At 52.0% G+C, this 12043-nt stretch overlaps 1 protein-coding gene across 1 annotated transcript in view; it reads right to left on the bottom strand.

Annotated features, from left to right (window-relative positions):
* PLXND1 (plexin D1) overlaps positions 1-12043 on the bottom strand; it is a 56477-nt gene that overhangs the window by 2672 nt on the left and 41762 nt on the right. The window contains exons 21-33 of the mRNA XM_072720249.1: positions 8272-8379; positions 8063-8175; positions 7101-7205; positions 6478-6608; positions 5887-6085; positions 4703-4849; positions 4395-4551; positions 3516-3619; positions 3370-3433; positions 2549-2583; positions 2200-2304; positions 1530-1693; positions 199-346 (exon numbers count right to left, since the gene is read on the bottom strand). Coding sequence (XP_072576350.1) covers positions 199-346; positions 1530-1693; positions 2200-2304; positions 2549-2583; positions 3370-3433; positions 3516-3619; positions 4395-4551; positions 4703-4849; positions 5887-6085; positions 6478-6608; positions 7101-7205; positions 8063-8175; positions 8272-8379 — 1580 coding nt within the window. The remainder of the gene's footprint in view (positions 1-198; positions 347-1529; positions 1694-2199; positions 2305-2548; positions 2584-3369; positions 3434-3515; positions 3620-4394; positions 4552-4702; positions 4850-5886; positions 6086-6477; positions 6609-7100; positions 7206-8062; positions 8176-8271; positions 8380-12043) is intronic.

Raw genomic sequence — 12043 nt, 5'->3', positions numbered from 1 at the left:
ACCCGAGACGGGTGCAGACTTTCTGACCACAAGGGCCAGTTTCTGGGCATTTGCCCCATTTGGAAGGTCCCTGTTCATCCCCTGCCCCCCAAACCCGAGCTCCTTGGTTCCCCTCCCAGAAAGACTCAAGGTGCACGCCCCCTGCCTTGGCCCCCTCTTCCCGCCCGGCCGTGGGCAGCCCACCCCGGAGCGGCAGACCTTGCCCAGCTGCAGGTCGGAGATGGAGCAGGCGTCAATGAAAGCCTGAGCGATGACAGAGAGGCAGGCGTCGATGTGGTCCGTCTTGTCGATGTCGAAGACAAACTGGGGGTTTTTCAGGATGTTCACCCAGAACCGGAGAGGAAGGCTGTGGGATGGGGGTGATGGAGGCGCTGTGTGAGGGTGCGGCCACAAAGGAGGGGGTTGCTGGGTGAGGGGGGTCAAAGAGGAAGGCAGCCAGGCGCCAAGGGCAGGCCGGCTTTACCCCTCAAGGCCAGAGAGGTTTCAACCTAAGACAGAACCTCAGTCTGCTCCTCCACAAACAGGGCTGATGACCATCCCAGCTGGCTAGGGTGGCAGAGGGGCCAAGAGGAGGGTTTGCTGCTTGCAGCGGGGCAGGATGCTCCAGGCAGGCATTGCAGGGCCAGACTACCTTCAGGCCTTCCCCCAACCCCACACAGCCTTCTGTTCTCACGAGGGAGCCTCCAGCCTGGTCCTGGTTCTCATTAGAAGAACCCACCCCCTCAGCCCCGCCCTGCGGCAGCACACGGCTCCTCCTTACAGCCCTTGCACGGCAGCAGGAAGTCCACCATTAGCGGGGGCCACTGAGAAGCCAGAAAGGGCTGCGGGAGGGCGGGGTCTGGATTTCTGGCCTTGGCCTCAGGAGGCCAGAAAGGGTTGGCAATACCCCCAACCCAGGGCCACCCAGTGACTCAGCAGCCCAGAGTGCATGGACACCCCACTCCCCCACCCACCCGGAGCTCTGAGAAGCCCCTGCAACTGCACAGAAACGTCTAGGCTGTCACTTTTCCTGAGGTTCAGGCTGAAGTTTTCAACAAGCTGTGGGGGCCTGTGACCCCAAAAGCTAAAAAAGACATGCCTCAAGGGAAAGCTATGAACTGGGTATGGGTGGGTTTGAGCCTGGCTCTGCCACTGCCAAGGGCCGCGTGATCTCGAGCAGGGCCTTCTCTGTGAGCCTCACTGTTCTCATCTGTAAAATGGAGCTGATGGTGCCCGTCCAAGAGGAGTTGAGGAGAGAAGTGATGGTAAGGGCCAAACTTCCACCCTGCTCGCTTTTAGTTAATTCTTACAAGTAAGGTGGATTACTTTGATTATCCTGGTTTTACCGCTGGAAAGACTAAAGCACAGAGAGGTGAAGTCACTTACCCAAGGTCACATGGGTAGGAGGGGGCCAAACAGGGCTGGAACCCTGGCAGCTGGGCTGAGAGACCAGGCTCCGAACTCCTGCACTTGGGCTGCCCACACTGAAGCGAGGAGGCTACACCTCCCTCCCTGCCGGCCCACCACCCACACGCTGTCAGCCCACCAACCTGTTGGTCTTCCAGATGTGCAGAGTATCAGGATCTGAGATCCCCCTCTTCTCCGCCTGCTCCTCCAGGAAGTCAAAGAAGTACTTGACGGCCAGTGGGGGTTTGTCTTCACGGATACTGAGAATAGCCTTGAACAGGTCATCCAGAAACTTCTGCAGCGTGCCCTGCAGAAGAGTTGGGTGGCTGCTATCAGCCCAGCACCACCTGGGGAGGGTGAGTGGGCACCTCTGGTAGCTCCAGGGAGCCTAAAGTGCTTGGGTTGGTGTGTGGGAAAGCCAGGTACCATTGGGCTGGTCACTAACCTCTCTGGGCCGTGATTTTCTCATCTGTGAAATCCTCCTCCCTGGGGAGGGTATTGGAAGGACTTATCCAGATACTGGGGCACAGGGTAGGGAATTGGTAGGGCCGGGTGATGACTACCACCTGAGCCACTGGGGCCTCAGCGACAGCACTGACCCCTCTGGACCTCTGCTGCCCTGTCACAGTGGCTAATACAGAAGCCATCCGTCAGGTACCTTTCTTGGCTGTGAGAAAACCCCTCCTCAGGAGCAACACAAAGCCCTGAGCCTCTCTCAAGGGAGCTCATCCAGAGTCACAGGAGAACTCTCCCCCTACACCCAGGCACGTGTGGACAGCTGGCCCACTGATGGGGCGAAGTGGCCAGGCCCACCTTGGTGGACAGCAGGCGAGTCAGGTAGATCTCCGGTAGCACCTTCTTGCGGTGGCTCTGCCGGTGGGACTTCTTGGGCTCTGCTAACTCGTCTGTGGGCAACACCTGGGAGGCCAGAGCGCTGGTCAGTCTGGCGCCCAGCACCATCCTTGGCCGTCCTGTGGGAGGTCCTGTCCCGCAACCCGCAGGTACCTGGTGCTTGGCGGGGCACAAGGGACCCATCCCTGCTCCCCAACCCCCAGCCTTTCCCCAGCCTGGCAGTACTCTCCCCAGAGGCCCAGGGTGGCAGGAAGCCAAGTCCATACCCAGTGAGGGTGGGCACCCCTAGGGCCAGAGGCCAGGCACTTACCAGATGGAAATACTTCTCTGTGTCCAAGTCTTTCACTGTGAGAAGGAAAACACAATAAATAAACAAGAGAGAGGAGGGGGTGGAGAGAGAGAAAAACAGGAATGGATACAGAAAAGAAAGAGAGAGAGAGAGATCCAAAGCAATACCGGAAGAAAGTGAGAGTGAGAGATACAGACAGAGACAGAGACAGAGGTAAGAGAGATCCAGAGAGACACACAGAGAACAAGCCCGAGACAAAAAGGCACACAAATGAGACGCACACAAGGAGAAAGGAGAAACAGTCAACAGACAGACATGGCGGAGACCCCACAGGGGCACAGGGTGGCTGCCCTCACCGCTCCACTGCCCAGACCAGAGCTCCTGCCAGCCCAGACCTCAGAAGCTGCAGGAAGACACCCGAGATCCTGCTGCTGACCTTAGCAGGGGACCCTGAGACCAAAGGAGCCTTGGACCCCATGCCTGGCAGCTGGAAAGCTAGGTCTGCGAGCCTGAGGGTGTGGATGGGGGGTGGAATTGAGGCAGGGACGCAGCCCAAAACCCAGATGGGCATATGCCGCCTCCCCCTCCAGCCTGGCTGCTGCCCAGACCTCTTGAAACCACATCCCGCCCTCTTGGGGCCTCTCTCTGGCTGCCCGCAGGATCCCAGCTTGAGGAGGCCTGGCGGCCCAAACAGGACTGGGGCAGAGGGGGCCTGGCCCAGTCCTCGCTCCGCCCAAGGAGGCCACAGCCCGGCCCGGCCCTGCCTCTTGGCTTCCCTACTAGGGCTGCTAGGAAGGGGCCGAAGCCTGGCCTGACCCCCTCCCCACATCCACCGGTGCTACCTCGGCCCAGTGTGTTGTCCTTCTTGTCTGTGAGACTCATGGCCAGGGAGGCACCTTCAGGGATCTGACAGGAGGGGAGAGGCTGAGGTCAGAGGTCAGAGGTCAGGGAGGGCAGAGGTGGGAGTGGGGTGGGCTGGGGATCCTACCTTGTAGTGGGCCAGCGTGTTGAGCTTCTTGCGGCCATCCTCAACTACTGAGGTGTCATCCAGATCCCGGAGGATATAGCTTTGCGTGCTTGAGGCAAACCACTCTGGGGGCAGAGAGCAGGGTTCAGGGGCGGGGAGCTGGCTGGAGGAGGCAGCACCAGCCCAGGCCGCACAGGGAGAGGCGTCTGGCTCCCTCTGTGGAATCTAGGGCAAGCCATGGCTCTCTCTGAGCCTTATTTTTTAAAATGCAAAGGAGGAAAGAGATTCAGAGGAGAGAGTACATGGGCACAGAGCAGGAGGTCTGGCCATGTCTCCAACCTTGACGCTGTTACTTTACTATCGCTGATGAAATAAGAAAAGGTGGCATGTGTGAAAGGGATCACAGACCTTCCATGACTCCCACTGTCCTGAGGTACTGACTGCCCTTCCAGGTTCTGGGTGACTGAACACCTGCCCCACCTCATCTCACAGCCTATCCCGGCCCCTGCGTGCCAGACCCAGGGAGCTCCCTGCTATGAATAGACAGTCACTGAACCCATCTATCATCACAATCTGGTGCTTGGAATGGGGCCTACGATCAAAGAATGAATGGCAGATTTTGGCCCAACCGAAATTCCTATGCATCCTTCAAAACCCACTCCAACTTCACCTCCTCGAGCAAGCTTTCCCTGAATACTTTTTGCTGTTGTCTGCAGCTGGCTCACACTGCAGTACCCATCTCCCCACCAGAACAGGAGCTCCTTGGTGATGGGCACCTTGTCTGATCGTCTCCGTGTCCCCAGGGCCACAATTAATGTACATTAGCTGAGTGAAAGGCACATGCAACCAAAGCAGGGGACCGTTCCCACTGGAGTAGCCCAATGCCGAGGCCCTGCCCACCGAGGTCAACGTCCTCTGCACGTGGCCACTGAGAGTAGGGCACATTCTTGCAGAAGGCTTCCAGAATCTTCTCTTTCACCTGTGTCAGTGTGTCTGTGTCCATGGCCCGCACACTCAGCGAGTCCATGCCACAGCCCTGGAAGGACACGTTCAGGTTCTGCAAGAGAGGAGGAGACAGTCAGCAAGTCCCTCCCATCATTACCCTGGGCCTAGGCGGCGGGGTCATGATTCAGGTCAGGGTGTTCCTGGTCTGCCTGGGAGATGGCTCCCACCCTGCTGCCAAGCTGCCCTGACCCAGCCCAGCTCACCCGGGGCTTGGCCTCTATGTTCTCCCGCAGCAGCCACTCCTCGTTGAGCGTGTAGCGGGCCTTGCCCGTGATGGCGTCAATGGAACCCTTGTTGATCTGCTGCTTGATGGCGCACAGAAGCAGGAAGAACGGCTCCCCCACTGTTTCCTGGGGGGGCACAGGGCTGTGAGGGGCTGAGGCCCAGCCTGCCTGGCCCAGCCCCCACCCGCCTCCATATCCAGCCCCCAAGCCTTTGGCCATGCCGTGGCCCCATCTGGAACACCTTCACCAGCCCCTTCCACCAACACTTCCATGGCTGCCTGGGTTGTTACCCCTTTTGGATCCTGGTGCCATCCTCCTGTCTCCCCCTGCCTCCTGTCCCCCACCCCTGGTGTCTCCATATCTCTGAGGTGGAAAATGCTTGGCTGTGGGCAGGTACATGCATTTGGTCATCCCAGCAACTCTTTCCAGTATGGGATGTCATCCTCACTGCTGAGGCTCTGAGAGGACAATCAACCTGCCCAGGGTCACTGAGTGGGGAAGTAGCAGGGCTAGACTTGAACCCTGGATGAGCCGGCTGCCAAGCCCATGACTCTGCTAAGCTGCCCAGGGTGAGTTTAGAATACAGAATGTCTCAAATCACAGGCTGGGGAGCGTAAAGCATCTTGGGCCAGGTGGGCCTCATACCCCTGCCCTCCTATGAGCCCTCAGACCTGAGCTTAGGGTCACCCCCTCCAGGAAGCCACCTTGAACCCTCCACCCAGGCCCAAGGCCTCAGCAGTTGAGCTCCACTGCATGGCATTTATTGCTCTGTATGTTAACTGCTATTTCCACATCTGTCTCCTCTAAGCCTGGGGGAATCTTAAGGGCTGAGACTGGGCCTCGTTTATCGTCTGAACCCAGAGTCATGGTCCAAAGGCACACAGGGGAGGGTTTGATGACTAAGAAAACCATCTGGAACAAACCTCTTGACACAGCCTCTGTTCTGCCCTGAGCTTGCTCTGAGCCCTTACGGGAAGCCAGGCCTTCCCTGAGCTGTGTCTTGGACCCCACAGGCCTGTCCCTGCTCCCTGAGCCCCTTCCCTCATCTGCATGAAGGGTATGATGACTCCTCCTGACAGAGCTGGCATGAGGGTGAAACAGAGTCAGATATGTGATGCTTGTCATGAGGAAGGCCTGGGAGGTGGCAGGCCCTACTGTGTTACCCGCAGACAGCTGTACATGCAGATGGACATCCAGTTGGTGAGCATCTTCTCAACCACAGACTCCGTACGCCGCAGCATGAGCTTCGGGTTCTTGGCGGCCGAGGCGTCGATGAGGTCCACCAGCAGCTCCTTCATGATTCCCGTGTAGTACTCGAGCTTGCCATGGAGCGCGATGGTCAGCAGGGAGGCCAGGCTGCACCTGTGGGTGGGTGCGTGGCCTCAGCAGCAGCCGTACCTCAGGGCCCTGGGATGTGAGGAGCATGTGTATGGGGCTCCACTGCTGCCTTGTGGACCTGGTGACCCCAGGTATGCCTGTGTGGCTGGTGCCTGGCAGATGAGTGAGAGTGCAGCTCAAACCCACCTGGACAAAGGGCCACCTTCTTGAACATTCCAGCAACCACCATGTCCCTGAGCCCATAGCTTGGGCATCCAGGCCCAGGAACGGAAAGCACGTGGGGGCCTGGTGCTGGGTGGATGCCTACTGCCTGGCAGGCAAGGTGATTTGCAAACTGCCCAGCCTTGGGTCTGGCCAGGCCAAGCCAGGACAGGCTGTGTGGCCCCTGTCCCTCTCCCAGAGCCTTGCAGCCTGACCTGTCACGCACTGCAAAGTCTTTCTGCTGCTCCAGCGCATGCACAAAGACAATGAGGAAGTGCTTGTTGTTGAGCAACGAGGAAAACAGGCTGATCCCCTCTTCCATGTTGGGCCGGCAGCTCTCCGGGATCTGTGGAAGTAATCGGTGCAGTGCACAGGGGTCTGGTACCTCTGCGTGGCCTGGGAGGCAGGACTTATAATGCCCTGAATGGCTCTTCGAATGCCTCCTGGGATGGGAAGCTCACCACCTTTCATGGCAGATGTCTCTTAACTCCCAACTGGGAATCATGGCTCAGTTGAGTTGAAAAGTGGGCCTCGAAAAAGGTTAAGGGTGTCTGGAGGTAACCCTGAGTCCCTGTGTGTAGGACCCTCTTGCTTGCCATTCTGGAGGCAGCAGGTAGAATGGAATGTCCAGAAAGACCCAATCCTCTTGCCTCCCTACCTCACTTGGGGAGCACTTATAACACCCTGAATGGCCACTTGAGTGCCTCTTGGGATGGAGGACTTACTTCCAATAACTGATCCCTCTCAACTTCCCATGATTAGGATCAATGGGCCAGATGAGGGATGGGGTGGCTCTGAGCCCTGCGTGTACATGCACACACGTGCACGGGATACTCACCTTCCACTCTCCCAGCAGTGGGTGGGTCTCCTGCACCGGGGAGCTGCCCTGGGAGTTGAGGGTCTGGGAGGGCAGTACATAACGTTCTTCATAGAGGGAGGAACACTGTAGGGGTAGACCACCCCCCGGCATCTCAGCAGGGCTGCGGTCTCCCCTGACTGGCATGCAAGGGCCGCTCAACAAGTGCAAAGGGATACCTTGTAAAGGAAGAAGAGGCAGGAGACCATGCCCAGGGGCCTTAAGGGTCCAGAGAAGCAAGGAGGGGTGGCCCAAGGGGCTTGGGGTGGGGGAGGAAAGGAAGGAGCAGAACCTCCCAATACAAGGTGTGGTAATGCAAGAGCACACAAGGCTTATGAGGAAGCAGAAGCAGCTCAGTGTGGAATGGGAGAGAGAGCAGAGAGGCCAGCAGGGACCACGGTATGGCCTTGCTTGGGCTGCTGCATGGTGAACAGTGTGGACAGGGCAAGAGGCAGGGCACTGGCTGCCAGCAGGAATGCTCTGGCCAGGCCAGGGAAGGTGGGGCCAGGGCAGCAGCCCCTGGAACACAAAGATGGGTGGGAGGCTTGAGGTAGAGTCCAATGGGCAGGAGGAGGGGATGTAGAAGCCTGGCTGGGAAGGGACCCAGGGCTGAGAGAGGCTGGCGGAGCACTGGGCGCCTAGGAAAGCCTGGGCCACCTCTGCTCGCCACCTCAGTAAGGAAAGAGGCAGGCCCTACACCCCGGGAGAAGACTGGGGCCAGCAGCCGGCTTCTGTATGGACAGCTAGACATCAAATGAACAGAGAAAAGTGAGGGGAGAAACTAGGCGCCTTCCCTCCACAGGCGAGGGCAGGTGGCCAAGGCTGCCGTGAGAGCACATGGAGGTTAGGCACTGCTCCAGGGGCCCATGTGGGGCCCTCTAAGGCAGCAGGGCCCAGAAGGAGGTCAAGGGGCCCCTGAGGTGGCTAGCAAGGTGCAGGCTGACCTTAGGGAAGAAGGTGCGTGTCACAAAGTGCTTATACTCCAGGAAGGGGATGCCCTGGCTGCGGTTCAGCTCCTTGGTCAGATCAGTCATGTCTGTCTGCAGCTCGGCAAAGCCTGGGGGGTTGGCAGGGAGCTGTGAGGACATCTCGAACCCATTCCCCAGATGGCAAAGCCAAGGTCCACAGCCCCGCGTGGTCCCCAACCCGCTACCTTTACGGATTTCCTCTCGGATCTGAGATTCCATCTCCTCCATCTGCAGCAGAGTCTTCTGCCAGTAGCGCTCGGCACGGCGGCTCTTAGTACAGAAGACAAACAGGGCTGCAGGCAGTAGAGAGGCAGGTCAGGCCTGGACAGCCCCTTGGAAAACATCTGTTGGCACGTGGCAGTGCACAGGGCCCGGGGCTGGAGGGAGAGGTCCTACTAGCTTCCTCTCCAGCTCCCCTGGGCAGGGTGTGGGGAGGTGGATGGGTGCCCTTCGCCTGCAGCCCTCCCCTCCCTGGTGCGCTAAAAACTCCTACAGGGTAAAGGGTCAGGGAACACCCAGGAAAACAATTCTGATATCCCATTCTCCTAAAAAGAAGTGTGTGTGTGTTTTAAAATAGTGGTAAGCATTATAAAATAAATATAGTGAGCCAAACACTTATAAAGCAAGTATAAAGGATAAGACAAAAATAGTAAAATTAATTAAAATATGATAATTAGTTAAGAGATACATAAAATAAACATGTAAACTGTGTCATCAAAAAATATAAGATGGGGTGGAGGGTGTCTGGATCTTTGTTTAAGCGTCCAGTTCTTGGTTCAGCTCAGGTCATGATCTCAGGGTCATGAGATTAAGACCTGTGTCAGGCTCCACACGCATTGTGGAGTCTGCTTGAGATTCTCTCTCCCTCTCCTGCTCTCTCTCTCTTTCTCTCTCTCTCTAAAATAAGTAAATAAATTTATACACACACACACACACACACACACACACACATATATATATGTAATGGAGTGGAATAAAAATATGAAGCTCTGGAATGTATTAAAAATTAACTTACTATCAACTTAAAAGAGACTGTTATATATATAAGGTATTATATGTGAACCTTACAGTAACCACAAAGAAAAAACATAAAATACACAAAAGAAAAGAAACGAAAAAAAAAAGAAAGAAAGAAAGAAATCTAAACATACCACTAATGAAAACTATCAACACATAAGGGGAGAAAGAGAAGAAAGAAACAGAAAGTACAAAAACAGCCAGAAAACAACTAATAAAATGGCAGTAAGTACACACCTATCAATAATTACTTTAAATATAACTAGACTGAATTCTCCAGTCAAAAGACATAGAGTGGATAAGTGGATTTAAAAAAAAAAAAAGGACCCATCTATATGCTGCCTACAAGCGACTCACTTCACATCTAAGGTCACACACAGACTGGAAGTGAGGGGATGGAAAAGCATGTTTCATACAAATGAAAATGCAAAGAAAGCTGGGATAGCAATCCTTACATCAGATAAAATAGACCTTAAAACAAAGACTGTAATAGAAGACAAAGAAGGACACTACATAATGATAAAGGGGTCAATCCAGCAAGAGAATATAACATTTGTAAAGATGCACTGAACAGAGGAGTACCTAAACATACAAGGCAAATATTAACAGGCCTGAAGGGAGAAATAGACAGCAACATAGTAACAGTAGGGGACTTTAACACCCTACTTGTATCAATGGATAGATCACCCAGACAGAAAATCAATAAGGAAACATCATCCTTAAATGACACATTGGACCAGATGAACTTAACAGATACAGACAGAACATTACATCCCCAAACAGCAAAATACATATTCTTTTCAAGTACACGGGGGACATTCTCCAGGTTAGGTCATGTATTAGGCCACAAAACAAGTATCAATAAATTTAAGAACACTGGAATAATATCAAACATCTTTTCTGACTACAACAGCATGAAACTAGAAATTAATTCCAAGAAGAAAATGGGAAAAGACACAAACACATAGAGGCTAAACAACATGCTACTGAAACTAATGGGTAAATGAAGAAATCAAAGAGCAAATAAACACAAATATAGAGACAAATTAAAATGAAAAAAAAAGTCTGAAATCTTGGGACACAGAAAAAACCACTCTAAGAATTTCATGGTGATACAGGCCTACCTCAGGAAACAAGAAAAGTTTCAAATGATCTAACTTTAAAGGAACTAGAAAAAAGAAGAACAAAACTCAAAGTTAGTAGAAGGAAAGAAATAAAGATCAGAGCGGAAATAAATGAAATAAACTAAAAAAAAAAAAAAAAAACCCACAGTAGAAAAGATCAGTGAAGCCAAGAGCTGGTTCTCTGAAAAGAAACAAAGTCGAGGGATCCCTGGGTGGCGCAGCGGTTTGGCACCTGTCTTTGGCCCAGGGCGTGATCCTGGAGACCCGGGATCGAATCCCACGTCGGGCTCCCAGTGCATGGAGCCTGCTTCTCCCTCTGCCTATGTCTCTGCCTCTCTCTCTGTGTGACTATCATAAATAAATAAAAATAAAAAAACAAAGTCGAGGAGTAGCCCCAGTGGCACAGCGGTTTAGCGCTGCCTGCAGCCCAGGGCGTGATCCTGAAGACCCGGGATCGAGTCCCACGTCAGGCTCTCTGCATGGGGCCTGCTTCTCCCTCTGCCTGTGTCTCTGTCTCTGTTTCTCTCTGTGTCTCTATGAATGAATAAGTTTTAAAAAAAACATCTTAAAAAAAAAGAAACAAAGTCGACAAACCTTTAGTCAGACTCATAAAGGAAAAAAAGAGAGGACTGAATTGAATCAGAAATGAAAATGGAGAAATTATAATTGATACCACAGAAATACAAAAGATAAGAGAATACTATATAGTTATACACCAACAAGTTGGAGAATCTGGGAAAAATGGTCAAATTCCTAGAAATATACAATCTTTTAATCATGAAATAGAAAATCTAATTAGACTGACTACTAGTCATGAAATTAAGTCAGTAATCAAAAAACTCCCCCCAAAACAAAAGTCCAGGTCCAAATGGCTTTACAGGTGAATTCTACCAAACATTTAAAGAAGAGTTAATACTTATCCTCTTGATATAATTCCAAACAGCTGAAGAGGAAAGAACACTTCCAAACTCATTTTATGAAGTCAGCATTATCCTCATACTAAAACCAGAAAGAGGCATTACAAAAAAAGAGAACTACAGCCCAACATCACTGATGAACAAAGGTGCAAAAATCTGCAACAAAATATTACCAAACCGAATTCAACAAGACATTAGAAGGATCATACACCATGACCAAGTAGGAGTCATTGCAGGGACACAAGGATGGTTTAACACCCATACATCACATAACGTGATACACCACATTAACATAAAAATGAAGGATAGAAATCATTTGATCATCTCAATAGATGCAGAAAAAGAATTTGACAAAATTCAACATCTTATGATAAAAATTCTCAATAAAGTGAGTACAGAGGGACGTACTATAAAGTGATATAGGACATATAGGATGGAGACAAAGTTAATATCAAACTCAACAGTGAAAAGCTGAAAGTGTTTCCTCTAAGATCAGGAAGGATGCCCATTCTCACCAATCTTACTCAACGTAGCATTTAGAAGTCCTAGCCACAGCAATTAGGCAAGAAAAAGAAGTAAAAGGCATCCAAATTGGAAAGGAAGAAGTAAAACTGTCACTATTTGCAGATGATATATGTAGAAAACTTTAAAGACTCCACCAAAAAAACCCACAAAACAACAACTATTACAACTACTAAACAAATTCAGTCAAGTCACAGGATACTATATTAGTATATATTACTAATATACTAATATACACAGGATACTAATTAGTATGCTATTATTGTCTTTCTATGCACTAACTAATAAAGAACTATTCAGAAAGAGAAATGGGAAAATAGTACCATTTACAATTGAATCAAAAAGAATAAAATACTTAGGAATAAATTTTATCAAGG

Source organism: Vulpes vulpes, chromosome 9, assembly GCF_048418805.1.
Source record: "Vulpes vulpes isolate BD-2025 chromosome 9, VulVul3, whole genome shotgun sequence".
Lineage (NCBI taxonomy): Eukaryota > Metazoa > Chordata > Mammalia > Carnivora > Canidae > Vulpes > Vulpes vulpes.
The sequence above is the reverse complement of the archived record's forward strand: the minus strand, read 5'-3'. Positions and strand labels throughout refer to the sequence as shown.